This window comes from Myotis yumanensis, unplaced genomic scaffold (genome assembly GCF_028538775.1).
Source record: "Myotis yumanensis isolate MYYU_CA2020_CCGP unplaced genomic scaffold, mMyoYum1.0.hap1 SCAF_2, whole genome shotgun sequence".
Taxonomy (NCBI): Eukaryota; Metazoa; Chordata; class Mammalia; order Chiroptera; family Vespertilionidae; genus Myotis; species Myotis yumanensis.
Genome location: NW_027223753.1, coordinates 88528609 through 88554277, shown reverse-complemented (window position 1 = coordinate 88554277; position 25669 = coordinate 88528609). Strand labels below are relative to the sequence as shown.

Below are 25669 nucleotides of genomic sequence, written 5' to 3'. Positions count from 1 at the left end.
CCTCTCGGATCCCTCTCACACACTTCCCCCGCTTCCTCTCCGTACCCTGATAGGATCCTGTGCCAGCCCTGAGTACATCATGTGTTTTCTGTATCCACCGACTTTGGCATTTACGTGCAGTACATTGTGATCCCTTACCTTACTCTGAGCCTTTGCTCAGTCATTTCAACCTGTGCCTTGGACGTTTCTTGACTGCTTTTGAGAAATGTGGTGGCTAAGAGTCCGGGCTCTGACTTTCAGTTCTGGTCAGCCCACCTAATACCTGTGACCTTAATACACTTACCCTCTCTAGGCTCTGTGCCGTCAGCTACAGGACCCGCCTCTCCAGGCTTCCCAAGGAATAGAGAGGCTCTTGGCGCATACGTGTGTATAGAAGGCACAGTAAATATTTATTGTTTCTCTCTCCACTTAGTCCAGTTATCTTAAGTCCATGCTCTACCTCACCTCCCTTCCTCAGTGTCCCGGATTTAATCATCTAAATCTGAGACTGTCTGACTGCCAGGGAGCAGGGTTTTCTCCCTGCCCTCAGCTGCTGGACCAGGTTCATGAACCCCTGAACCCCACGGGGCTCTTACGCAGTGAGGACGGCCTTGTCCTTACTATGCAGCCAGGGGAGCGGCAGAAACAGGAATTCTTAGGAGCAGAGACAAGATAGACACTTGGGCTCTCTGAGTCCACATTCCCTGGACATTTAATTTCTTCCACATCGTGATTATTATCCTTCTTCTTGGCAACACTCTTCCCACGTTTAGCTTTTGATTCATGTTCGCCCTCTTTTACCCATGCCCTTCTCTTTTTTCCTTTTCTCTGCTTTCTCTCACCTGTTTTTGGAAGCTGGCCTTCTGTCCCACCCCCCACTTGCTCTTGTATATTTCTCCGTCTTTGTTACAAGACCTTAAACATTGTGTGTATCATTGAAGCTCTGTAAGTAGCAACAAGGGACCTGTGGCAATAGCCCATGCACTGATGCTCTTTGCCTCAGGGGCAGCCTCACGCCCGAAATTCCCACAGCATCTTCATTCGAGGGTGCTGCTCTGAGGAGCATCTGTCCTGTGCTTCCTCAGGCCCCAGCTGCTCCTCCCACAGAACTGTCCATTGGGCTGTTATTGCTGGATAAGGGCTTCTCAGACCTTCCAGAGCAGGATTTATGTCTTCTTGCATCTGAACTTCAAAGCTTTGGACTTGCCATCCCCTCTTGCTGTTTTCCATGGACACCCCATCTCCCTGCTCACAGTTACCTCAGTAACGGGGAGGGGGGGTGATTTGTCAGCAGGGGGTGTGACACATGCGGGTAGGAGAGCGCTTCAAAGATGGCAGGCCTGAATGTGCCCCCTGCAGACTCCGTTCAGCAGCTGAGTAAACTACTTTTAGCTGTACCTACTGTTTTAAGCTTGGAGAAGATGACAATAGCGTTTTCTTCTAACTCTAAGTCATGTAAACAGGAAAAATAGTTTCCCCTCTGAGAAATCTAAAATTCTTAACTCGGATGTTTCACGGGCCTCACAGATATTCAAAAGAATAACAATAAATTGTATTCACTTGTCATAGGTTGTCTTGGGTAATCTCAGAAGGCAGGATGTCATTATGGGAAACTGAGTCCACATTCTTTTTACTGGCTAGTTCTTTCACTTACCAGCTTTTGATCTTGGCCGCATGACACTAACCTCACACCTGAGTCTCAGTTTCCCTGGCTGTAAAATGGGGATAGCAATGTTCTCCCGAGTTTTCGGGATTGTCCTAACGACTGAGGAAAGTAAAGTATATGGAAACACTTTATCACTGATTTAAATGTACTTCATTAGTATTGACATGCTCATCTTAAATTTAGTATTTAATTCTATTAATTTTCTATCCTCTAAGACAGTGGTCGGCAAACTGAGGCTCGGCAAACCGCGGCTCGTGAGCCACATGCGGCTCTTTGGCCCCTTTAGCGTGGCTCTTCCACAAAATACCGGCTCTTCCACAAAATACCGACTTCTGCGCATGGGCCACGAAATTTCAATTGCACTGTACGCACGTGCCCGCACGTGGTATTTTGTGGAAGAGCCACACTCAAGGGGCCAAAGAGCCTCATGTGGCTCGCGAGCCATGGTTTGCTGACCACAGCTCTAAGATATTTCGGCAAAATATTGCCAGCACCAGGAAACTTAAATCTTTCCATGACCAAAACACGCCCTCTCCCCATCACGGCCATTCCGGGCTCAGACTCAGTGTCCTTGCAGCACACGAAGGGGACCGTCCCCTGGCACCGCTCTACCATGACATGTGGGCGAGCAGGAAGAAACCCTCACTCCATCCTCCCACAACCCCTAGGGTTATGTTAGTTGAAAACTGTAAAAAGTATAAAAATATTCCCTGTGGAGCCCAATGGAAGGAATGGACTCGACAAGTTTGCCTCAAAGAACCCCAGCCTGGCTCACAGCTGCGCTGGGATAAACTTTAAAATCACTCAACATACACCCACATCACATAGTCCAGGCGAGAGAGGACTTGACACTCACCACAGACCATGCAAATACCTTAATTAAAGGAAAAGAACTGGTGATTACTCAGAAATATGATGTGGCTTCTGGTTTCTCTTTATTTCAACGTAAAGATTGTCAGATCTTAATGTTAAAAAGAAAATGAGCAAAGCACAACTTTGTGAAAGCTCATATTGATCCCAACTTTAATATTTTCTTAATCCTTTTCCTCACTGCCCCTCCCCCCCCACTTTCTCTCTTTCTAGAGTTCATTAGCCATAAAGTAAGGAACAATATGACCCTATCTATCTGTCTATCATTTATCCTAATTCCACTAGAGATTTGCGTAAGCATCATAGCGAGGCTGTGGGTGAAGCTGAGGGGCCCTGCCATCTTCAGAGAAAGCCCGTTTCTCTGCAGGGCCCTGGCACAGTCATCTCTCCGCGTGTCAGCACCTGCCCGCTGTGGTGCCACGCCCGCCAGAGCTGCAGCAGGTCGCTGGACACTGCTTTACGAGGGACCTGATCTGACACTGGCATCTTTTATTGTGACACCAGGCAGGACAGAGCGAGAGTGAGCTGAGGGGACAGCCGGCCATTCACTGCACCACCTCTCCTTTCTTTCAGAGACTCTGACCTCTTTTTGCTGGACACCCGCGTAGTGTGGGCCTCAGAAGAAGGCTGGCTGGAATTTGACATCACGGCCACTAGCAATCTGTGGGTCGTGACCCCACAGCACAACATGGGGCTTCAGCTGAGCGTGGTGACTCGGGATGGTAAGTTTGCCAAAATCAGGCCAACAGTCGCTGTCATTCATTTCCTCTTCAACGGTTATGAGAGAACTGTGGTTTACAGCCGAGTCCTCAGCTCACGATGACTTCCTTTACTGTTTCCTCGTAACTGCTATTGAAAAGCAAAACCTTCCCCTGGAAGGACTTGGAGACGGGTAGGTGGGCCAGGTCCCGAGAGAAACAATGGGAGGCGAGCACTCAGAGGGAAGGCAGGTGGATGATGTTGAGAAAAAGAAAGATGGGAGCATAGGCTAAATCCTGACCCTGTGTATCCCTCCCAGCACCCCTTCTGCAGCACCAAGTTCAGCAGATCCAGGGCCCCTTACGGCCCTCAGAGTGGGCATACTCTGTGTGTTGAAGTCACCTTATGGTTGGGATGAATATGATCAGAAAGAAAGAATGAATATGAAGGAAAAGGACTAGCAGAAATGAGAGAGATGTGAGAGAGACAAGTCGATCTGTTGCCTTCTGCAAGCACCCTGACCTGGGCTAGGGATCGAAGCTGTAACCCAGGTTTGTGCCCTTGACTGGGAATTAAATCCTCAACCCTTTGGTGTGAGGGCTGATGCTCTAACCACTGAGCACACCAGCTAGGGCTGGAAGGAGGGTGTTGATTTTGTCCATCCAGAGGGTGCCACCAGAGATCCAAGAATACACATGCTTTCCCCTCAGCCACATTCTTCATGTTTAGTCCCGGGGAGGACGGGAAGGATCCATTATGCAGCTGCAGGAGTAAGTTTACATGGAATAAAGAGGGGTGTGCTTTGGTTTGCATTCAAGGACTCAGCATCAACCCCCGAGCTGCAGGCCTGGTGGGCAGAGACGGCCCGTATGACAAGCAGCCTTTCATGGTGGCCTTCTTCAAAGTGAGTGAGGTCCACGTGCGCACCACGCGGTCAGCCAGCGGTCGGCGTCGCCAGCAGAGTCGCAACCGCTCCACCCAGGCCCAGGACGTGTCCCGGGTCTCCAGCGCTTCAGGTAGGTGTGGGTGGGTGAAGTCTTTTTCTTTGTTGGCTCTCAGGCCTCAGTGAGAGCAAGGACGTGCGGATGGTTTCATATCTGCACAGCTTCTACACGGCAAATACAAAGGCCTGCAGGTGCCTCGTCATTGTCACCAATGATCTAGGGCCACGGAGGGAAGGCTTATTACCCAAAGTGGAGTCTGCAGCCTGCAGGCATCCTGAGTGCCTGTTTTTCCGGAAAAGCATCCTTCTGTTGGGTAAGATTTCTCCAGCTCCTTTTTGACTCACATGAAGGTCCCATGTTTTCTCACAGGCACATTATGCCTGGGAGGTTGCGGGATGGAAACAGGCTTCATACATTTGTATCAGATGGGCTTGTATTTGTCAGTGCCCTTGGCTGCCCCCTGTGCCAGGTTTGATTGGTTCATTTAACCCGGAAGTTCAGGGCTTCTAGCCTCAGGCATGGCTGCTTCCAGGGGCTGAGAAGAATCTCTTTCTCTACTTTGTTGGCAGCATTCTCAGAGAGACTCTCTCTCCGTGGTGGTAAGAAAGGCAACCAGTAGTTCCAAGATCATCTCTTTCATGGTGGCGCCCCAGAAAGCCAGGCTGGAGCCATGTGCTCACCCCGGGAGCTAAGTAATAGGGCCAACCCCATCCTGCCCTGACCTGGGAGGTTCAGAGAGAGAGAGGGAAAGAGAGAGGGAGAGAGAGAGAGAGAGAGGAAGCAGCTCCCTCTGCTTGCATGTCCATTCCCCGGTTCTTCAGAGACGGTCCCTCCCGTGCGGTGCTTTGTTAGGAAGTGGCACGGAAGTCCACTCATCGGGACCTGAAGGAGGGGGCACAGGTGTGGTGCCTCACAGAGCGAGTGACTATTCAGTTCCAGCGCAGATGCATCTCACTCTAAAGCCTGAGCTGCACGTTCTGGGCTTTCTTCGGCCGTTTAAACCGTGCGAGAATCCAGCAGGAAGTTAGAGATGTGCTGTGGGCTTTCCCGTCCGAGAACCTGCTTCCCTTGTTACTGCTCTGACCTTGGAGAAGCTTCATTCATTTCCGCTTCAGTTACTCGTCTGTGCAGCAGGGATGGCTACTACTCGGCAGATTCTCTGGGATTAAATGAGGAGCATTTGATCTGGCGCATAATAGCACTCGAAGATGAGTTGTATCCAGTTGTAGGAAGCAGGTTGTCAGGGCCTAGGTTAGGACCCTCAGAAAGCACGTAAAATACTTCTGGAAGGTGCTTTCATCCCTCCGGGTGACTGTTTAAAAATGCCATCTCCGGTGGCCAGAAAGAGTTCATGCAGCTTCCCCAAGTGCCCGTAGGAAGGAAGTGTCTGCAGTTCTGACTTCATCAGCCATTTCTCTTACCAGCGACTTGGATGTGGAACTTGAGGATCCACCACCCAGTGTGATGTGACATTTTGCCTCTTGTCATCCTGGTGTTCCTTGGAAGCGTTGCACAGCATGGGTGTTCCTGTGTTTACCACTAGAAACAGTCAGGGTTGAGGTTTATAAAAGAAGAAGAAAGGGGCAGCCTGCCTAATGGAAGGAAAATCTCGCTTTTCCTCTGGGCACGATGCTGGGCGGCTTCTGTTCATTAATGAACGTGGTCACTTTGGTACTGGGACCTCAGACATGAAGGCAGCTCTTGAAATGTTGATTGCTTTTAAAATTAAAATTTCACTTGATTTATTCAACACCCCCTCCGCGCCCCAGTACACACTGGAATTTTTTTAAATTGAGAAAACATGTTGTCTTAGATTTTGGTTTTAGCAGTGTCACCCAATTTTTTTTTCCGAAGTTTCCTTCAACTTTGTTTTTTCAATTTGATGACTTTAAATTAAATATGAATATTAAAGCTTATCTATTTCACATTAAGATACAAGTATATCTTGGTCTTCCTACCCCACCCCCCACCTCCCAGCCCAGGACTTTCCAATTTGCTTTGCTCCTTCCAGCAGTACTAAGGCAAAGAGCTCATTACAGATACCTCTGGCCTCAGCTGTGTAAAAGGCCAGACACCCCCCACCAAGAAAGTATTCCTACGAAGGATCCTCCTTGAATCTCACTATCTTCAAAGACCCTCTCAAGTTGGTGTGAGAAATTGCTCATGTGAGGCCATACTTGGCTCACTCTTCCTTATTTATCCGTGCTGTGCAGGGAGTGGACATGCAGAAGAGGAGGTTGCTCTTGGAGAAGGGAATTCCAGGAAGATGGCCTGCTACCCTGAGAAATGGGCCAACCAGTTTTGCTTCCTTTCCAGGCCGCGGTGGGGCCAGATGTTGCTGGGCCTTCGTGACCCAGGCAGATGCTGCAGAGACGAAAAGCTGTGGCCTCTGGTGTGACTCCAGGCAGGCCTTTCCCCTTGTAAATCAATCTTTCAGGAGGTCGAAGGAAGAGATTACTTTGCCTCTGCTGCCCCCCTTCTTCCACAGAGTGCTCCCAGGGAATTAACATTTCTCCACTGTAACAACGCTGCCAGGAGAAGCCCGCTAGAGAACGTCCTGCATCTGGGTAAAGAAGTTAACAGAATTCACTGAATTGCCTGTCCTCAGGGTGAAGCATGGCAGGGAAATATGTGGCTGTTTTTGAGTCTGAGCTGCAGATGCCTGAGATGGCAGGACCAGTCCACAACAAGGGAAAAGCCAGGAGCTCCATCTGCCTCCTCCCTACTGCCCACCAAAATCTGCTCTCACATCTGTACTCGGCCTTTAAGCCGGACCTTTCCAAACACACGCACCCAACGGTGGGTTTGGATCGAAGTCATCCTGGAAGGTTTTCATTTGCCCTGGCTGTTCTGTAAGCTGTCTGCTCCAAATGAGAGGTGGTGTTCGCTGTGTGGCACGTCGGCAGTGGGCTCGAATATCATCTGGGCAGTGCCATCTCTCGTTTTTACAAAGCCTGAGGGGAGGTCTGAGCCAGGCTGTGCAGCCCACTGGGGATTCTGGTAAATCTGGCAATTCCTTTCCAGCCTCCGTGACTACCAGCCTGCTGGTCTCATGTGCCTTGCACTCTTTGGCTTCATTTGGTATCTCTTTCAACTTGCTGCCTTCCCCTCTTATATAATCTCTTTCTCTTGGGGTTCACTATTTTGTCTTCTGGGGACTGTGACACACCTGGCCAATCCATTATGAGGGCTGTGAACAAATGGCCTTGGGGGCAGGGGGGGGGGGGGTCCCATGTGGTGATTCTAGATACTGATCTAGCTTATTTCCAAGATATCTTTGGGGAGGGGATAGTTAATGGGATTTCAAGTCAGCTGGTGAGTGTGAGGTTTTCTGCCAGGTCAACCAGCTGGCTGCCAACAGTGTGCCTTACAATTGCTCTTTCTTTTGGCAATGGTCGTTTGGAAACATTTTCTGCCACTCTTAACAATTCATGTAAAATTGAATTAGATGAGTTTTAGGCCTCTTTCATCCTTGATGTTTATGTTGCCACCACCCAGCTCTGCCAACCATCTATGAACCAGCAACTTCTCAAGACCCTGTCTCTCCTTTGGAATGAGTTCTTCAAAAGCTACCTGTTAGCATTTCTGACAGTCAGTTCTCTTTCCATCTCTTTCCAAGCATGTGTCTTTAAGGTCCTGGGGAAAATGTGGCTCTGGTGCATTTAGATATACTTATTTGACCTTGTTGATAATTCATATCTTCTATCCCTTGAACTTCCCAACTGAGAGGATTCAGTTGCTTCCAGATAAGACAGGTAACCAGAATTCAAGCAACAGCTTGAGCACTCTATTATGACTATGAAATTTGTTGCTGTGCATTTCAGGGCACTCCAGTCCACAGACTAGGGGGTCTCATTCTTACAGGTCAGTGCATATGTGGCCTTTTAGTTCCCAGCAGGTGTTCCCACAAGGTCATCCTTAGCTTCCGTGGATGGACGCCAAAGCTTGGGAAGAATGGACTATTTATAATTCTTCAAAGGAGGGGGCATTTTAATTTGTCATTTTGATCTTAAATTAAAATTTTAGGCCTTGCAGCTAGGCTTCCAACTGTCTCAGTCAAAAAGTAGAGGCTTGTTAAGAGTTTTCTGAATGAAATCAAATCTTAATTTTCCACCGCTATGGAGCACAGGTATGGCACTGGTGGTCTGAACGTTAGAATAATTTCAGATGCCATATGTGTAATACTGACTCTCCTTGGCCATGAAGTGCCTTAGGATAGTAGTTATCAGGGAGAGAAACCGCCTGGAAGGGTGTCCTGTCCCTGGGCTCACCCTTCCGAAGGTGCTGATGGCAGCGGTGCTGAAAGGCGTAATAAGGGCGTTAATAACACGGCGTGGACATGTGCTGCCAGTAATTCACCAGCTGTCGCTGCTCCTGTAGGGGCCGGGGGGCTTGAGACTCAGTCTAGGAACTGACGGGAACAGAGGTGCTCAGAGCACAGGGGGTCTTAAAGCTTAGTGTTCAAGGGGAGTATTTGTCTATTTTCACAAACTTCGCTCCATAGTCTTTTGCGCTCAAGAAAAAGCCTGAGGGGAGGCCCAGGTGCCCCAAGGAATGGGATCTCCTAAGACCTTGGCGTCCTGGAGCCGCAGAAGAATAGGGCTGGGCTGGTGTCTCGAGCTACCATCCAGGCCGTAAACAAAATCTAGATTCTGAAAATAAAGCTCCCCACCCCCTACACCCCAAGACTTCATGAGGTTACAGACACTGGAAATCGAGATCCTGGCGGTCCCCCTGCGGCCTGCCGTGCCAGAGCTCAGGAGCTGGGCTCCTTCCAGCATGTTCTCAATGGCTGTGTTGATCGTGGTCTGTGGGAGCCAGAGACTTGTTATGGATAAGACGGGCTGATAAGGCCGGGGATACGGGAAGAGCGGCCAGACCACTGAAGACAGAGGTGCCATTTTAACAGCCGCTGTTGTCCTCCCCCTTGGCATCCTAGGAGAGAAGGGAAGTGGGAGGGAGTTGCTCACTCTGACAAACAAGTTTCCTCTGGGAAGATGTTAGCCTGAGCTCAGGAAAGACAGTGTGGACCCTGCCACTCTGTCCCCAGCGCCTGCCCTGCCAGCTTCTCCCCGGCTGAGCGTGCATCCAGCTGAGCAGGGACAGTGGCCGGCCGCAGTGGCGAGGCCTATGGTCAGCCCACCAGCCGGGAGCCCCTCTGCAGGAGCCCCAGCAGGGGAGGCTCCACCTGCCCACGCCTCGCCCTTTTTCCCTTTCACCTAATTTTGGATGGTTGCCCTGCCTTTGTCTCTTTTCTGCCTTTCTCCTCTCCATGTCTTCCCTCTTCCTGTGGTTTCTCTCTCCTCCTCCGCTGTTGGGGTTGGAAAGGAAAGTGGGTGGGCTGCCTGGATCCCCAGGACCGGGACTGGGCTTGAGCTGCTGTGGCTCAGGTGCAGCCACCTCCCTGGGGTCCTCAGGTGGTGGCTGCATGGTCCAGACCAGCCGTTGAATTTATATTAGTTCACACAAACACTCCATCCATGCTTTTGTTCCGGCCCTCCGGTCCAGTTTAAGAACCCATTGTGGCCCTCGAATCAAAGAGTTTGCCCACCGCTGGTCCAGACTCTGCTGCAATGGTGCCCCTCAAACTGGCCGCACAGCCTCCCTCCCTGCATGTCGCCTGCCCTGCACGTCAGTATCATCGCAGGGCCCTGCCCTTCACATTCAGGGCTCATTGCCCTAAGACCCTCCTGGTCTTTCGTGCAAGGGAAGCCTGCCATTCAGTGCACTAAGTGATTCCGCCTCAGAAATAAACCGGCAGCGCCCAGGCTCTCCTAGCACATGGCTCCTGCATGTGTGGCTTTCCAGGGCCAGATACAGGGAGTGCAGATGGAATTGACCCCGATGTCCTCTTAGGGCTGTGGGATGTGCCCCTTGTGTTTGGGGTGGAGGCAAACATGCAGTGTACATGGCCGCTGCCTGGGGACGGAGACGCTGTGAGGAGGTGGCAGGCCAGCGGTGCACGCAGCAGTCAGAGCACCCTGCCCTGCCCGCACTGAATTAGAGGAATGTTCCCTGCAGTGTCCTGCTTGCCTGAGCTGAGTGGGGCTTGTGGGGTGGCCCCCAATGTCACGTGGGCCCAGCCATTATAGGGAAGAACGACCATAGAGCCTGGGAGTAGAAGCTGTCACCAACAGAGCTGAGTGTCAGGGCCATGGCCCAGCAGCTGAGAAGAAAGAGCTCCCAGCCAGAGCCAGGAAGACGGTCTCTCAGCCATAGCCTGCGTGGGACATACAAATGAAACAGAAGGGGACAAGGTGGCCTAGGAGGGACCGGAAGATGGGAATGAGGATGAACACAGGGATTCATGACGAGCTCTGTGTGCTGGGAGCCGCAGCATCAGCCTTTGGGGCCGCCCATCAGATGTGACTGATCCCCGTCCCCACCCTCCGAGCAGGACTCTCAGATGTGGGCCTTCAGGTGTCTGCAGGGACAAGATGCCTGATCACCACACCCTCCTGCCGTCAGCTGGACGCCAGGAAGACGCATCTGTGAGCAGCTCATTTTACGCTCGCCTCCCAGCACCTCCGGGTGTCCCCGGCCCCCAGGAAACCCGGAGTCACAGATCATAAGGACACAGACAAAAAATGATGGCACAGCCACTGAGGCAGCTAATGCCACAGTCGGAAATGGAAGACACTGGTTACCAGTTTGACCATTAGCAATGGACACGGGACTTCTGTGTTTCGGTACCTCTGGTTTCATCGTTCAGAAGGCTGGAGGAGATGCAACCCCCCTTGGCAAAGTCCTGGAAGAATAAAGACTTAATAAAGACACACTTTGGGCGCTGCAGCCTGGCCCTCTCTCCCACTCTCTTCTACTTCCCTCCTTCCCGAGAGGGACCGTGCGGTCTGCCTGGCAGTCCCGGTGCCTTTCCCACTGCGGAGCACGGAGCTCCTGCTGAAAGGCCTTCCCTAGGGTGACTGGGCAGGCGTGTCTTGGAACTTTAATGTTTCTCACCTTCCCCGGTTGCAGCTCTGAAGCTTCCTATGAGATGAAACCGATTTAAACTCCGTTTAAATGTTTGTAATGTTTATTTGGAAACAAGGGCAATGACTGGGGTTTTAAGCGGTCTCTGGTCTCTGAAGCTTTCCCTGCTGGAGCCGGTTATGACTGGGCGCTGGGAGGCGGTGCTGCTGAGGGCGAGGAAGACGCTTCTGATGAACGGGAAGCGGGAAGGCCTGGTGGGAGACTGTTTCCCTCCTGCTCCGCGTGCACCAGCAGCCGCCTGCCTCTGGTGGTGGAGGAGCTTATCCTGGGGTTTCATGGCTGTTACATTTTGTTACCTGGTCACCTAAGAGTGTGTTGCCCAAGCCCACCTATGGCTGGGCCCTGCTTGTCCAGGTTACTCTGGATGACTGTCTTGGGCCTGGTCTGGCTGGGCCAGACTCCCAATGGGGTTGGTGGCACTTGCCCTGCCTTCCACTCTTAGGCCAAGGAAACACATGGAATGATTAGAGAGCCAGATTTCGCTTTTTATGTTCCACTTTGAAAGAGCCAGATCCCCTGAAAATTTCTCTCACAACCAAGACCCACCTTCACCATAGCTGCATCCGGGAACGTGCAGGGAGGGCTGGTGTCTTGGGACAGAGCATGTGTGAGTGGGCTGACGCTGCACCTGTTGTGAGCCTCTCATCTCAAGGTCTAGAGTCCGCAGACTCACCCCGGCAGCAGGGGACCCATTCCTAGTCATTCTGACGTGCAGGTCTGGATGGGGCTCAGACTCCCTCCCTGGTGGTTCTCGTGAATCAGAAACAGGCAGCCCCCGAGTCAGACCAAGGACTGCTGCCCAGGGATGGCATTGCCAGCCTCTGCTCTGTTGCTCTGGTTAGTGGGTTTGCATCTCTTCAGCTCTAGGCCTTCTCTTCTCTGCCCTTCCCTTGATTGGTGAGCCATTTGGACAAAGCTGTGCTGCCTTCCTTTATCCCACTGGAGTGCTAGCTATGTGCCTGTTCAATTTTAACTGCATAATTTTCACTGGCTCTATCCAGACCATCCATCTAACCACATATCAAGGTTGGGGGGGGGGGTTTCTCTGCAATCTGTGAATCCCTACAAACCAAACAAGGCATGGCAGTGTCATTCCACTGTGGAACTCGGGGTCCTGGCCCTGAGCAGAAGACAAGTATTTTGAGGAAAATTGACCTTCACAAATATTTATACATCCTCTGCCAGCACTTAACATGGAGTTATAAGGAAACTTAAGTCTGGCCTGAGTGTGTCTGTAGGAAGAAAAACAGGAGCCCAATTCCTCCCTCCCCCCACCCCATTGTTACTTATCAACAAAATGCCAGCATCTGGCTCTAAAAGAAACAGCTGTTCTTATGGAGAAAGTCCTCTTTGTTGAGCATGGAGTGAGTGAGCAGGAGGTTCAGACAGTGAGGACTGGTGGGGGCAGAAGTGAAGCTTTTCACTCCATCTCCGTGGTTCTGGCTGCTGGAGACACTGGGAATCCAGATGTGCAGAAGTCGTCCCTGTCTTGGTTCTGACACCACTAGGTGTCCTTCAATCCAATTCAGTCATCACACCAACCACCTGGAACTGACCCAGACCCACAAGTTCAAGGGTAAGGTCCCCTCAAGACCGCTCTCACTTTAGATGCCAGCTGCAAATGGGGTCCCCAGCCTGCCAATTATGTCTGACTTGGCTACAAACTCAAGGATTCCCATGACCACCCCACCTTTAGGTTTGATAGTTCACTGGAATAACACAGAACTCAGGAAAGCACTATACTAGGTGTACCGGTTAATAATGTCAGATTTCGTAATCAAAGAAAACACGATAATTTCAAGAGAAACATCAAAAGTGCTTTATTCAAAGTAATGTCCATCGCTAGCTACACATTTTCCCCATCTTTCAGGTAATTTGTGGATACTGTCCCAATAGAACTTTTCTTGTTTTGAGGCAAACCATTCATAGACCCAATTTTCCATTTCTTTGTACGTTTTGAAGTGCTGCTCAGAAAGTGCATGTGCCATCGATCGGAACAAGTGGAAATCTGAAGGAGCAAGGTCTGGTGAATACAGCGGTGGGTTACTGCTTCCCAGGCAAGATCTTTTAACATGTCTTTAACTGGTTTTGAAGTGTGTGATGGTGCATCATCATGAAGCAAAATTACTTTAAAATCTTTCCCATTGCTTGTAAACTATCAGAATTGTTTGCTAAGCAACATTTAATCTTTCTGCAAGTTATTTTTGAGTTTGACATGCATCTTCATCCAATAATGCTTGTAATTGTTGGTCTTCAAACTTTTTTGGTTGACCTGGACGTTCTTTGTCTTTCACATAGAAATCATCACTTTGAAAGCGTTTAAACCAGCATTCACAAGTATCTTGAGATGGAGCATGTTCACCATAAGCTTCCTGAAGTATTCAGCAGCACTTTTCTTCAAAATAAAGTAATGAATTAAAAGTTCCCACAAATGCTCTTTTTTTGGCATGAAATTTGACATTTTTAAGCGTAAAAATATCTATGATGTTAACAACTTCAGCAAATTTGACAGATGAAGTTTTAAAGCTGGTCACTACAACAAAATAGCATACATAACAAATCGCATATATATCAACATATGTGTAACTCCATCTATTGAAAAAAATCCGCATTATTAACCAGTACACCTAGTACTTAGGATCACAGTTTTGTTATAAAGGATACACACGAGGAAGAGCTGCATAGAGCAAGCTTTCCAGCGGGTGGGGGGGGGGGGGGGGCGGGGGGGGCACACGCGGGAGATGAGGGGTCCATGTCCTCTCCTCATGGAACCTGGGAGGTTCTCTCTCTCAGCATGCCAGTCTGTTTGTCAACCCCAAAGTTCCACAGAGCTTCAGTGTCCAGAATTTTTATGTGGGTCTCATTGCTATGCATGATTGACTAAATCCCTGGCCATGTTATCCAGTCTCCCTCCATGGAGGTCAGGCCGGCCCAACCCTCTAATCACGTGGTTAGTCTTTCTGGTGACCAGCCCCTATCCTGAAGCTATCTAGGAACCATCATATATTGGAATTATCAATTAAGAAATTCCATGGTTTTCATAGCTTTGTGCCAGGAACCAGGACAAAGACCAGATATATTCTTTTTTTTTAAATTATTGTTGAAAATATTACATATGTTCCTCCCCCCATTGTCCTCTCTCAGCCTGCCCCGCCCCCCTCCCCATTGTCTGTGTCCATTGGTTATGCTTATATGCATACCAGTTCTTTGGTTGGTCACTTACCCTCTCAACACTGCCCTCCCACCCTCACCTCCCACCCCCGCCTTCCCTCTGAGATTTGACAGTCTGTTCAATGATTCTATGTCTCTGAATCTATTTTTGTTCATCAATTTATGTTATTCATTGTATCCCACAAATGAGTGAGATCATGTGATACTTATCCTTCTCTGACTGGCTTATTTCGCTTAGCATAAGGCTCTCCAGGTCCATCCATGCTGTTGTCAAGACCAGATATATTCTTTATTATATTTCACTGCCTGTTCACTGACCTGGTAAAGAAAGCTGGCCTAGAAATCCCTGCCTTTCACATGGCTAACAATTCCAGGCTTGATTTTGGGGTGATCTTGGTCCCCAGAACAGAGAAGATCTTTTAGAGGAAGTTTATGTTGGGTGACACAGGCCAAATGAGTTTGGGCAGGGAACATTCCAGGCTGATACTATAAGTAGGGGGATCATATAACTTATCTAACATAGGACACCTTCAAGGGTACAACAGGACCAGGACCATGGAGTCTTCAGAAGACTGACTCTTGCCTGTAGATGGCAGGAGAAGAAAGAGCAAGTGGAGGGCTGCAGGCGAGTTTAGGAGGCCAGGCCTGGGAGCGACATACCTCCCTTCTCTCCACATTTATGGGCAGAACTCAGCCACATGGCCACACCTAACTGCAGTTGGGAATGTCAAATAGCTCTGTGCCCCAGGGGTAGATAGATGGGTTTTTAATAAACACATAGCAGTCTCCATCAGATGTTCCTGGAATATGCCAAGCGGGTACTTCCTCGGGGCCTTCACATTTGTCATTCCTGCTGTACGAATTATTCTTCCCTCAGATAGACTCATGCCCCACCCCCAACGTTCCTTCAGGTCTCTGCTTAAGAGATACTCCAACAGAAGGATGAGCTCACCAATCCTATATGAAATAATGGTCCCACTCCACCCTGTGTTCCCTATTCTCTATGGATAATAATTTAGCTACTCAGGGCTCTTGATTACTTGGAATAGAAGCAAACTCTAATTTACTTAAAGTGAAAAATAATTTACATGTATCAGGGAACTCATCCAACCAACAAGGCTGGAGAACCAAACTCAAAATCAAGGTCTAGCTTGGACCTGGTCATGGGGACATTGTAGTTTGAATGCTATCACTGGAGCCAGCACCCTGAACACTTGCTGCCATGTCACCCATTCTTAGTTTCCCCTTTGAGTCACTCTCTCAAAAGTGGGTGCATTGGGTTGATGAAGTCAGGAGGCTATACTCTAACTGCCAGGGGACAAATACAGTAGCTATCTGTGGTTGGAAATGGGACCTTGATTCCTACCTATCTAGGAATTTCCCCAAATGATAAGTGTTCTTGGAACCTGGGTAGCCAAACAATAGATGACTTCTATAGCTAGGTATGGAATTCTAGTTTGATGGCATAGTTTTTGATATTTTTTATGTTCTCTATTTCTGTTGAGAAATTTGCTATCTACTTTGTGTTCCTTTGTAGATAATTTTCTATTCATCTCAGTGTTGCTTTTAAGAATTTATGTGTTTGATATACTAGTTTCACCAGATATGGTTAGATAGGAATTTACTTACTTTGCTTAGGACTCATTGGTGCCTTCTCAATTTAAAGAAGTTTGCCTTTTTTCAGAAAGGCATACTTTTTTAGAAAATTCATAGGTATTTATGCCTTCAACTATTAGTTCTCATTAGTCTCCTCAGAGATTTCTACTAGAAATAACGTTTGGCAAGTTTCTTCAAATATTGATCAATTCTTTAATTCTCACTTCAGTTATATCTAATCTGATGTTTAGCTCATCCCTTTTGTTGTTTTCGATGATTGTGGTTTTTATAAAATTTTATTTGGCTCTGTTTCAAATTCACCTGTTCTTTTCCCTATTATCTTGCTTTACAGTTCTGTTTCTTAACTCTTTCATCATTTTAGATATTCATTCTCTGTAACCACATTCAGAGACTACTCTTGCCTGAATCTCTGGGATCCTATATTTTCTATCTTGCACTCCAACTCTCTCTCAGGATACTTTATTTCTTTGTGTGGTTAATTCTTTTCATTGAGAGATTATTTTCAACAGGAGGAATTTGTCGTTTTGTGGTGGTGTGTGCTTATTTTTACTGAGCGAGTCCATGGTGTCCTGCCTTGTGAAAAAGTATGGTCTTGCATTCACTTCTCCCAGGTACTTTAAGTTACAGCGAGGGTGGTTCTGTGAGGTGAAGAAGGCAGGTGAGGAGAATGAATAAATTTAGAATTAGAAACCACTACAGAAGATAGCCTGTCTATCCTCCCAGGATAGGTCGCTGGGCTGTGTTGGTACTGTTCGTCTCTTTCTCTTATATAATCATGAAATCTGCATGTTGAGTTCTGCTTCAGGGCCAGGAGGTCCAGGGGTGCAAGTAACAGAAAACTCAGTTCAGACAGACTTTAAGTATTCAGGTAATTTATTGGCTCATGTGATAAAAAAAAGAGGTAGCATGCAAATGGCCCCAGGCTCTCATATTCATCAAAGTTCATTGTAGATTAAGAACTTTTCTCCAAAATCTTCTTACCTTTCATCCCTCTCCCCTCTCTGGAACTCTCAAACACCACTATCATCAGATCTATCCTTTAGAATCCCAGCTCTGAACGTGTCACTCCCTGACAAAAAAAAAACAAAACTTTTAAAGATTTACCTAATACCTCTGGTAGAAAATTCAAATGTTTGGTTAGTGTTCTAAGTCAATCAAGATCAAGTTTCGCTGACATTATGACCATTGACTCTTCACATCTTTAAACCCATTCCAATAGAACTGCTCTCTTTCCTCTCACTCCCACCCTGAACTTGTACATGTCTCACACTACCCTTTTGATTCTCTAAGTTCCTGGAGGACAAAAGTGTTGTCTAACCTATCTTCCTTTTTACCATGTGCCTAGCCAAGGGCATGTCACACAAGAGCGCTACAATTGGCCTAATGCAGTGGTCGGCAAACTCATTAGTCAACAGAGCCAAATATCAACAGTACAATGATTGAAATTTCTTTTGAGAGCCAAATTTTTTAAACTTAAACTATATAGGTAGGTACATTGTTATTAACTTAATTAGGGTACTCCTAAGGCTTAGGAAGAGCCACCACTCAAGGGGCCAAAGAGCCGCGTGTGGCTCCCGAGCCGCAGTTTGCTGACCACTGGCCTAATGAATCAGGGCATTGCCATTCCTCTTGCCAATGATTAGGTTAAGCCAGACTGGTAGCTCCTGAATTGTACACAGGGGGCATATACACAGCAGCAGATCTCACTGGCACTACTGGCTTAGGAGTTGTTGCTTAAATGCAGGTTAAAGGGCTCAACCCTGGCAGAGAGGCCGGAGGACAGTGCCAATGAGAATGGCCTCTGCTGCAGCATCTCCCTCTCTCCCCCACTCCTGGGCCTCCGGGTCAGGGCCTGCTCATTATACTTCCTTCAGGATACTTCCCTGGCCCAGCAGCTATCTTTAAAACCCCTGTACAGCTTCAAGACTCTTCCTGTTAAAAATATAGCAAATACTGCCTGGGATAGTCGTCTTTTACTGCAAATATGATGTCTTCCATATCAGGAGTCCAGAGTGTTTGGAGCATCTTGGAACACTCCCTTCATAGACCTTGCACATATCAGGGGGTCACAACAAACATCTGTTGCTTAAAAGATTCCATTCAGGTCAATATTATGTATCATTTGTGAGTGTGCCCAGCACTAAACCCAGAGTGGACAAGACAGAGTGTGTAAAACACCCAAGCTAACGGGAACCTGATGGAGCTGTTTGGTGACCAAATTTGTGTCTTGCCGAGGCCTTGTGCACTGCTATCCTGAGCCTAATACAGTGCCTGGTGAGGGAATGAATGAGTTAATGTTTTTATCTTTTCCAACAGATTACAACAGCAGTGAGTTAAAAACAGCCTGCAGGAAGCATGAGCTTTATGTGAGCTTCCAAGACCTAGGATGGCAGGTGAGTTCTTGGTACAAGGGGGACAAAGTTCCTTTCTCAGTGGGCCCTTCTCATCTTCATGGCAGCAGCCATCATCAAAGATCTTGAGCTTTAGGACTGAGATGGTTCTTCCCATGAAGGTACATAGGAGCCCTTCCAAATGCCCAGGCTCTTGGAGTGAGGTGGGTGAAGGCCTGGCTTATGTGTGCACACAGCCCTTATTGGCACCTTTCCAGGGAGCCCAGGGTTCCCCAGCTCTGTGTACCTCAAAAGCAATAGCCACCTTTTTCAATACTCTTTCCTCATTCTTTCAAAGTTCACAGGGTATGTATTTACATTTACCAATTAAACAAGTTGTTTTGAGAAAGGGTTGGGAAAATGGATCAATAGTTAAACTTCTGCATTGACTATAAATCAGCTCACCCAAACTATCTAGAAGAGCACAAAGGTTTTGCCCCACACCTGAGAGTCACCACAGCTTATAAGAAGCAAATTACAGATGACATGTGACAGAAGATAGTTTCCATATGCAGGTGGCATGACAGGGAGTACTCTGGGCTCCTGGAGAGGCTCCGTTGAGTCCAAGTACATAAAGCCAGCCCCATGTCCTTCCAGGCTTGGCAGGCAGGTAGCAGCTAAATGCCATTTGGGTCTGTGGAAAGAGCAAGGGCTCTGGAGTTACACCATCAGGTTCATACCCAGCTTTGCCACCTGCCTGTGAAACTGACCTCCCTGCATCTGACTCCTTAGCTGTCCATGGGAGTAATTTTTCTCACAGGATTACTGAGAGCACAGAGTGTATGTTAATCGTCTCTTTGTTGCTTGCTTTTGCTTTTTTAAATTAAGGACTGGATCATTGCACCCAAGGGCTATGCTGCCAATTACTGTGATGGAGAATGCTCCTTCCCACTCAACGCACATATGAATGCCACGAACCATGCGATCGTCCAGACACTGGTGAGCTTTCAGAGCCTTTTGTCACTGCATAGGTAGGCGTAAGCCAAGGCCAGGTCATTTCTGATGGAACCATTTCCTCCTTCTGTTTTGGAACAGGTTCACCTTATGAATCCTGAGTATGTCCCTAAACCGTGCTGTGCACCAACTAAACTAAATGCCATCTCGGTTCTTTACTTTGATGACAACTCCAATGTTATCTTGAAGAAATACAGGAATATGGTTGTAAGAGCTTGTGGATGCCACTAACTTGAAACTGGTTGCTGGGGTCAGAGGTACTGCCTTGGACTCCTAGCTTACACCTGCCTTAAGCAGCACACTGACGCAGTGAAAGTGGGATGATGACTTTGAAACCATCTCTTGCCGGTTGGTGCCTTACTGCCCAAGGAAGACGTTAAAGGGGCTCAGTAATGATTTGCCCATGTAGTAAATAACGTGAGTAGTTGGTCTGTAGGAGGCTATTTGAATGTCTGTAGTATGGAATCTGGACATTGCAGAAACAGAACTTTGAAGGGTTCCTCTTCCCCCATAAAAGCCCACCAAAATTAGTTTTAGCTTTCTATCAAGCTATTTGTGGTATTATTGAGTAAACAGGGAAAATAATTTTAAAGAAGTATAAGTATTCTTGGCTGAAGTATCAGCCAATTTAGAATGTTTCTCAAAAATAGATCTTACAGTTAACAGAAATTGGGGGCGGGGGGGGGATGCCTCTATTCAAGGATTTCATTCCCAGGAAGGCCAATTTCATATAAGATCAACAGCCCAAGCCATAATCAGGGCCGCGTGGAAGTGCCTTTTGTCTGGTAACTGCTGTTACCTGTTTGTGCTGGCGTTCTGTTGGTGTGAAAATAGAATTATTTCAGTTAAAACAAACCATGTGATTTCCACACGTCAGTCCTCCCCCATTTGCGGTTTCCTTTGCGAGCACCACCAGCAGAAGGCTGGTGTTCTGAGGGGACCACGGGTGGGGCATCCTCAGTGGCCGCCACGGCACCCAGGTGACAGGTGAATGCAGTGCTGCACCTCCTCCTGTTCGGAACGGCTCTGAAAGCACAGTAACTTCAGGAACGCTGGCTCTCATATCTCATCTACTTCAGTAAAACAGGTCTTGCCCTTTTACTGTACAGCATTCCGTGTCACAGGTGAGAACCAACAAAGGACATAAACTGAGCGAGGGGCGCTAGCCTTTAGGAATGGGTTTGGATGGCCATGCTGTTGATGAATCGAAATCAGTTTTCTCTTGTAGAAAGTAAGACTCAGATTAATTTTAGAATATTTTTTAAATGTCTTTCTCACAATCATATACTAGGAAACCAATTTCATATTAAACTGATTAAGTAATACATGTATGATCTATAACTGTTTGCACTTACAGCTTTTTTGTAAATATAAACTATAATTTATTGTCTATTTTATATCTGTTTTGCTGTAACATTTAAGGAAAGACCAGACTTTTTTTTTTTTTTTTAAAAAAAGAGTTTATTTAGAAAGTATCAGAGTGTAAACAAATTGTACCACTTTGATTTTCTTTCAATACAAGACTCGTGATGCAAAGCGGAAGCCACTCATGAGGATTGTGCTTCTCCTGAAAAGTTGGTTTTTTAACAAGAACATCTGTGATCCACACACAATTAATAAAGATTTCCTTAAGGCAGAGGCTGGTCGAGATCCTGCTCTGTTGTCATCTGCTACAGACAGCAGATGCTTCTTGTGTCTAAGATTCTTACCACCAGTTACTTTGTGTCAAGTGACTGGCTCCCCCAAGCACGGAAGGTGGGGTGAGAGTGGTAGACAGAGGGGTTATTATGAAAGGTAACTTGATGGCAAAGAACATACAGGGAGCCTAGTTGTAGGGTGATGGTAAAAATGTTTAATAACTAGAGAGGCATGAATTATAAGAGCATTAGCATTGATGGTAGCACAGCCTACTTCAGCTCTGACTCAGCCCCGCCTACTTCATTCTTTGGTCTTTAGGTAAAGTTAATCCCACTCCTCAGACAGCAGAGAGTCAATCTCCATGAAGGCAGACGATGTACAGAGCCTTTAACAGGGGCGGGGAACCTTTTTTTCTGCCAAGGGCCATTTGGTTATTTATAACACCATTCACAGGCCATACAAAATTATCAACTTAAAAATTAGCCTGCTATATCTGGTCAAACATTAAATTAATTCACCCCTAATGCCTCGGCAGGGCCAGACCAAATGATTTCTCAGGCCTTTATACGGCCCTTGGGCCAGACGTTCCCCACCCCTGGCCTAGGACTAACCAGGAGCAGAACTAAAACTGCTTTGTTAGGGCCCTGTAGCAGGGCTGCGGAAGTCCCCTGGCCCCTGATACCGGACCTGCTCATCTAGTCCTTTTCCCCAGGTGACAGATACCACCGGAATCTTTCTATGAGTTAACAGAACAGTCAGGACAAACCTCGTGGAACTTTCCAGGCCCACATTTTCCACGGGAGATAGCAAATCTTAAACATGGACTTAAAATCTTAAAAATCTTCACGTGGATCCCGACTTAATGTTAACATAACTAATGAAACCTTTCACCCAGGAGAAACAGACAGAAGTATCCCTTGAACAGTAGTAACTGATCTGACAAATATCGACACACACATAAGATTATGGCATCAGCGTGACCTTACTCAGGCACACGTCAAAAGTACCGCTGCTTTCATTATGGCAAACTTCTCGCGATGAGAGAAGTATTAACAGAAACAAAATCCAGGAGTGGCTGGGAAGGCGCCTTCCAGAGATGCGGGGGTTTGTTTTTAAATCTGCTCCAAGATACAGACCAACCACATGATTAGCTGTGACCTTGAGATCAGAGGAATGACAATATGCCATGCGACTACCTTTCCAGACTCGTGGGCAGTTCAAAACTGTGCTTTGGATGATGCTTTCACCAGAATCACTCAGGAGCCAAAAATAGTCCAGCGATTCGCTTTTCCTCAACTCTGTTTTAGTCTCAAAGGAAACCATTTAGATTCCATCAAGAGAAGGTTAAAGGGGATGATAGATTGCCACTGAAAATACTTAGTTTGCAAAGGGATCATATTTACTTAGAGAAACGTAATAAAAATTCTGTAGAGTGTGTTGGCTTAACACACACAGAAGATACCACAAGTTCAGTACAGCTTTCTGAGGAACCACCACCACCTGAAACTCCCCGAGGTCCGCACGACGTGCTCCTCCACTCAGTCCAGGAGCCCGCAGGAGGGCGGCTTCACCTGCGCTTTTATAGTTCGTCTTTCGCCTGGCGCAGCACAAAGGATTGCAACGAGTCAAGGTCCCTGCCTCCATTGTGCTCGCTGACTCTCTTGCCTCCGCGGAAAAGCAACAATGTGGGGTAGCCTCGTACCTGTAAAGAGAAAATTCAGTTTGAAAACTGGTCTGAATCATACACAAATTACTTAAATAAAGCCAGAAAAACACCTCCTGTTGTGGCCAGGAAAGTCTATGGTTAAATTTCCATTTAAAAAGTACCAGCTAGTTCAGCAAGCAAAGCTGTGGGGCTATTTATTCAGCTTCCAATCCAAAATTACATCCTCGATTAGTGTCAAAGGGATGCCTCCCCAGAGTGGAGCCTCCCAGTCCTTGCCTGGTGCATGCGCCCCTGGGCCGGGTGGAGTCAGCATGGGGCCTGAGGCTGCGTTTATGACCAGCTTCCCGTGGTGCCCAGGCTATACGGAGTAGCAGCAAAACCCTCAAGGAGATATATTTTTCAGCTGTAGCTCACCTCTTTCCTCTTTTGAGAATTTTAAGGCACAAAAAAATGCCTGCATTTTCCAATGATAAAAAAAAAAAAAATGTCATCTATTCTCAACCTGGTGAGGTGATAAATATCAGAAGCCTCAAAAGTATTTTAGGAAAGCAACCGAAAGAACAGTACAAATCACAAATCGTGTAGGCTGTTAGTGCCAGCAGCTCGGAAGGAGGCAACAGCTAAAGGACCAATCCAAGTGCAGGACTGGCTGGTGGGGATGCCCTCTCAGGAGGAAGTCTACGTTCCAATGTTGCCTTATTCAGCCATCGACTTCACAACACTGGCATATGCAAAAAAATAAAAAGCCACTTCGTTATCTCTGATGAAGACTACGAGCCAGCTGACTGTCAGTGAGAATGTGCATTCAGGGGTACCCCGCTCCCCAGGGTGGAGTCTCAGTTACTGCCCAGAAGCAAGGCCGAGACCCGCCCCCCTACCCCACCCCCGGAAGGTGTGTGTAACAGAGGCAGAAAGCCTTTCTCTCAGAGCATCTCTTCCTTTTCAAAGTAAAAAATCAAAACATCTCAAAAGGACACAGACAGCGCACTTTGTTGAGGGAGGAGGGCAGTGCGTTATCTTGGTTGAGACAACGATACCACATTCCAGCTCCACGCGGGATCAGCTCCGATACTCAGCGTCCCCGGAAGTGTTTTCACCCACAGGTACCCACCGAGTACTTGTTGCAGATGTTGCGTTCAGCAGTGCAGTCCACTTCAGCGACCTTGACCTCTGCCAAGCCAGGGAATTCCCTTTTAGAGAGCTCTTCCCAGGTAGGAGCCAGATTCTTACAGTGGCCACACCTAGAAATGGAATAATGACCGCTTTGTTGAAGTCCCAGGTCGAGGTCCCTCACCGACATTTCGCTGCCAAGCCTTGTTTTTCTATGAGGCTGTCAACAATGGCCTAGAAGTTTGTAAAACACCAAATTCTCCCATTCTCTTCCTCCTCCTCCTAAACAAAGATGGCAAAGTCCATCTGAAGCAGATTCCTGGATAACCTGATGGAAACAAGCTGGTGTGAAAACAAGTCTGGGTTTTGAAACCAGGTCCCTGATCCGTACATCGGGCCAACTGGTTTACGAATGCATCGTGAACAGGAGGAAACGAACAGGAAACAAAATGGACTCCAAACGTCGTTGCTTTTTTAATCACTTGAACGCTAAAAACATTTTAGATTTGACTGCTTATGGTCTCAACATTTCAAAACAACCTCACAGCTCCCCTCAAGCTTCGGTGATTTGGTATGAGCACTAAATCATTCAAAACTCCTGTGTCCCTTTTCTGACTACAAGAACTGCTCCCCTGCAATAAAAGGGGATCGATCCGCTGTCTTCAAACTTGATCTATATAGCTTTCTTTTTTAAAAAAAAATAGAAAATTGCCCTAACCGGTTTGGCTCAGTGGATAGAGCGTCGGCCTGCGGACTCAAGGGTCCCAGGTTTGATTCCGGTCAAGGGCATGTACCTTGGCTGCGGGCACATCCCCAGTGGGGAGTGTGCAGGAGGCAGCTGATCGGTGTTTCTCTCTCATCGATGTTTCTAACTCTCTGTCCCTCTCCCTTCCTCTCTGTAGAAAATCGATAAAATACATTTTTTTAAAAAATAGAAAATAGTTTTAAAGGCATTACTTACTAGTGTTTCTTTTTATATATATATATAACATTTTTATTGACTTCAGAGAGGAAAGGAGAGGGAGAGAGAGAGATAGAAACATCAATGATAAGAGAGAATCATTGATCAGCTGCCTCCTGCATGCCCCTGACTGGGGATCAAGCCTGCAACCCAGGCATGTGCCCCTGACCAGAATTGAGCCTGGGACCCTTCAGTCCGCAGGCCAATGCTCTATCCACTGAGCCAAACTGGCTTGGGCTAGTGTTTCTATTTTTTAAGAATTAAAACAGCACAACTCATACAAGTCATGTGCTCAAAACCTTTTCTTTTTTATCCTCATCTGAGGCTATATATATATATATATATATATATATATATATTTTTTTTTTTTTTTTTACTGATTTTAGAGAGGAAAGGAGAGGGTGAGAGAGAAACATGGATGTCAGAAACATCAATCCGTTGTCTCCCATATCCACCCAACTGGGGATCGAACCCTCAACCTAAGTATGTGCCCTGACCAGGAATTGAACCTGAGACCCTTCAGTGCCCAGACAACACTCCAACCAATAGAGCCAACCAGGCAGGGCTCATTAACTTTTATCTCTGCTATTATGGTTTTTCACGAATATCCGAAATGAAACAAACTAAAGAGCAAAATGGCATGTGGTGACCTTTCCTGTCTGCTTTTAAATACGGAATGGACACTCCCAGCACCCTGCATCCCCAAATGCAGTGTTTCATTTCCTTCAGTTTTACTGCTACGTTTCAAGGAATTAAAGAACACCCAGAGCTACAGTAGTTCAGGGAAGTTCTGGGCCTCTCATCCTCCCCCCACACAGGTGCCTTGTTCCCAAACCCGTGCACAGTCCCTGTCTGCCTGGTCCCTGAGCACCGTGTGGCAGGAAAGGCTCTGATTTCAGCTGGATTTCTCTATGGCATCTAAAAGAGAGGACTTGTATCCATGCACATGGCATGACCAATGGACAGAGACAACAGGGGTGGGGGCGGGGAAAGGTCAATGGGGGAAAAGGAGAC

At 47.4% G+C, this 25669-nt stretch overlaps 2 protein-coding genes across 2 annotated transcripts in view; one reads left to right on the top strand and one right to left on the bottom strand.

Annotated features, from left to right (window-relative positions):
* Positions 1-20916, top strand: part of BMP6 (bone morphogenetic protein 6) — a 172940-nt gene extending 152024 nt beyond the window's left edge. The window contains exons 3-7 of the mRNA XM_070405763.1: positions 3089-3237; positions 4033-4230; positions 18253-18329; positions 19155-19265; positions 19362-20916. Of these exons, the coding sequence (XP_070261864.1) occupies positions 3089-3237; positions 4033-4230; positions 18253-18329; positions 19155-19265; positions 19362-19511 (685 nt within the window). The 3' untranslated portion in view covers positions 19512-20916. The remainder of the gene's footprint in view (positions 1-3088; positions 3238-4032; positions 4231-18252; positions 18330-19154; positions 19266-19361) is intronic.
* Positions 20715-25669, bottom strand: part of TXNDC5 (thioredoxin domain containing 5) — a 36072-nt gene continuing 31117 nt past the window's right edge. Inside the window, exons 9-10 of the mRNA XM_070405764.1 lie at positions 23696-23825; positions 20715-22620 (exon numbers count right to left, since the gene is read on the bottom strand). Of these exons, the coding sequence (XP_070261865.1) occupies positions 22498-22620; positions 23696-23825 (253 nt within the window). The 3' untranslated portion in view covers positions 20715-22497. The remainder of the gene's footprint in view (positions 22621-23695; positions 23826-25669) is intronic.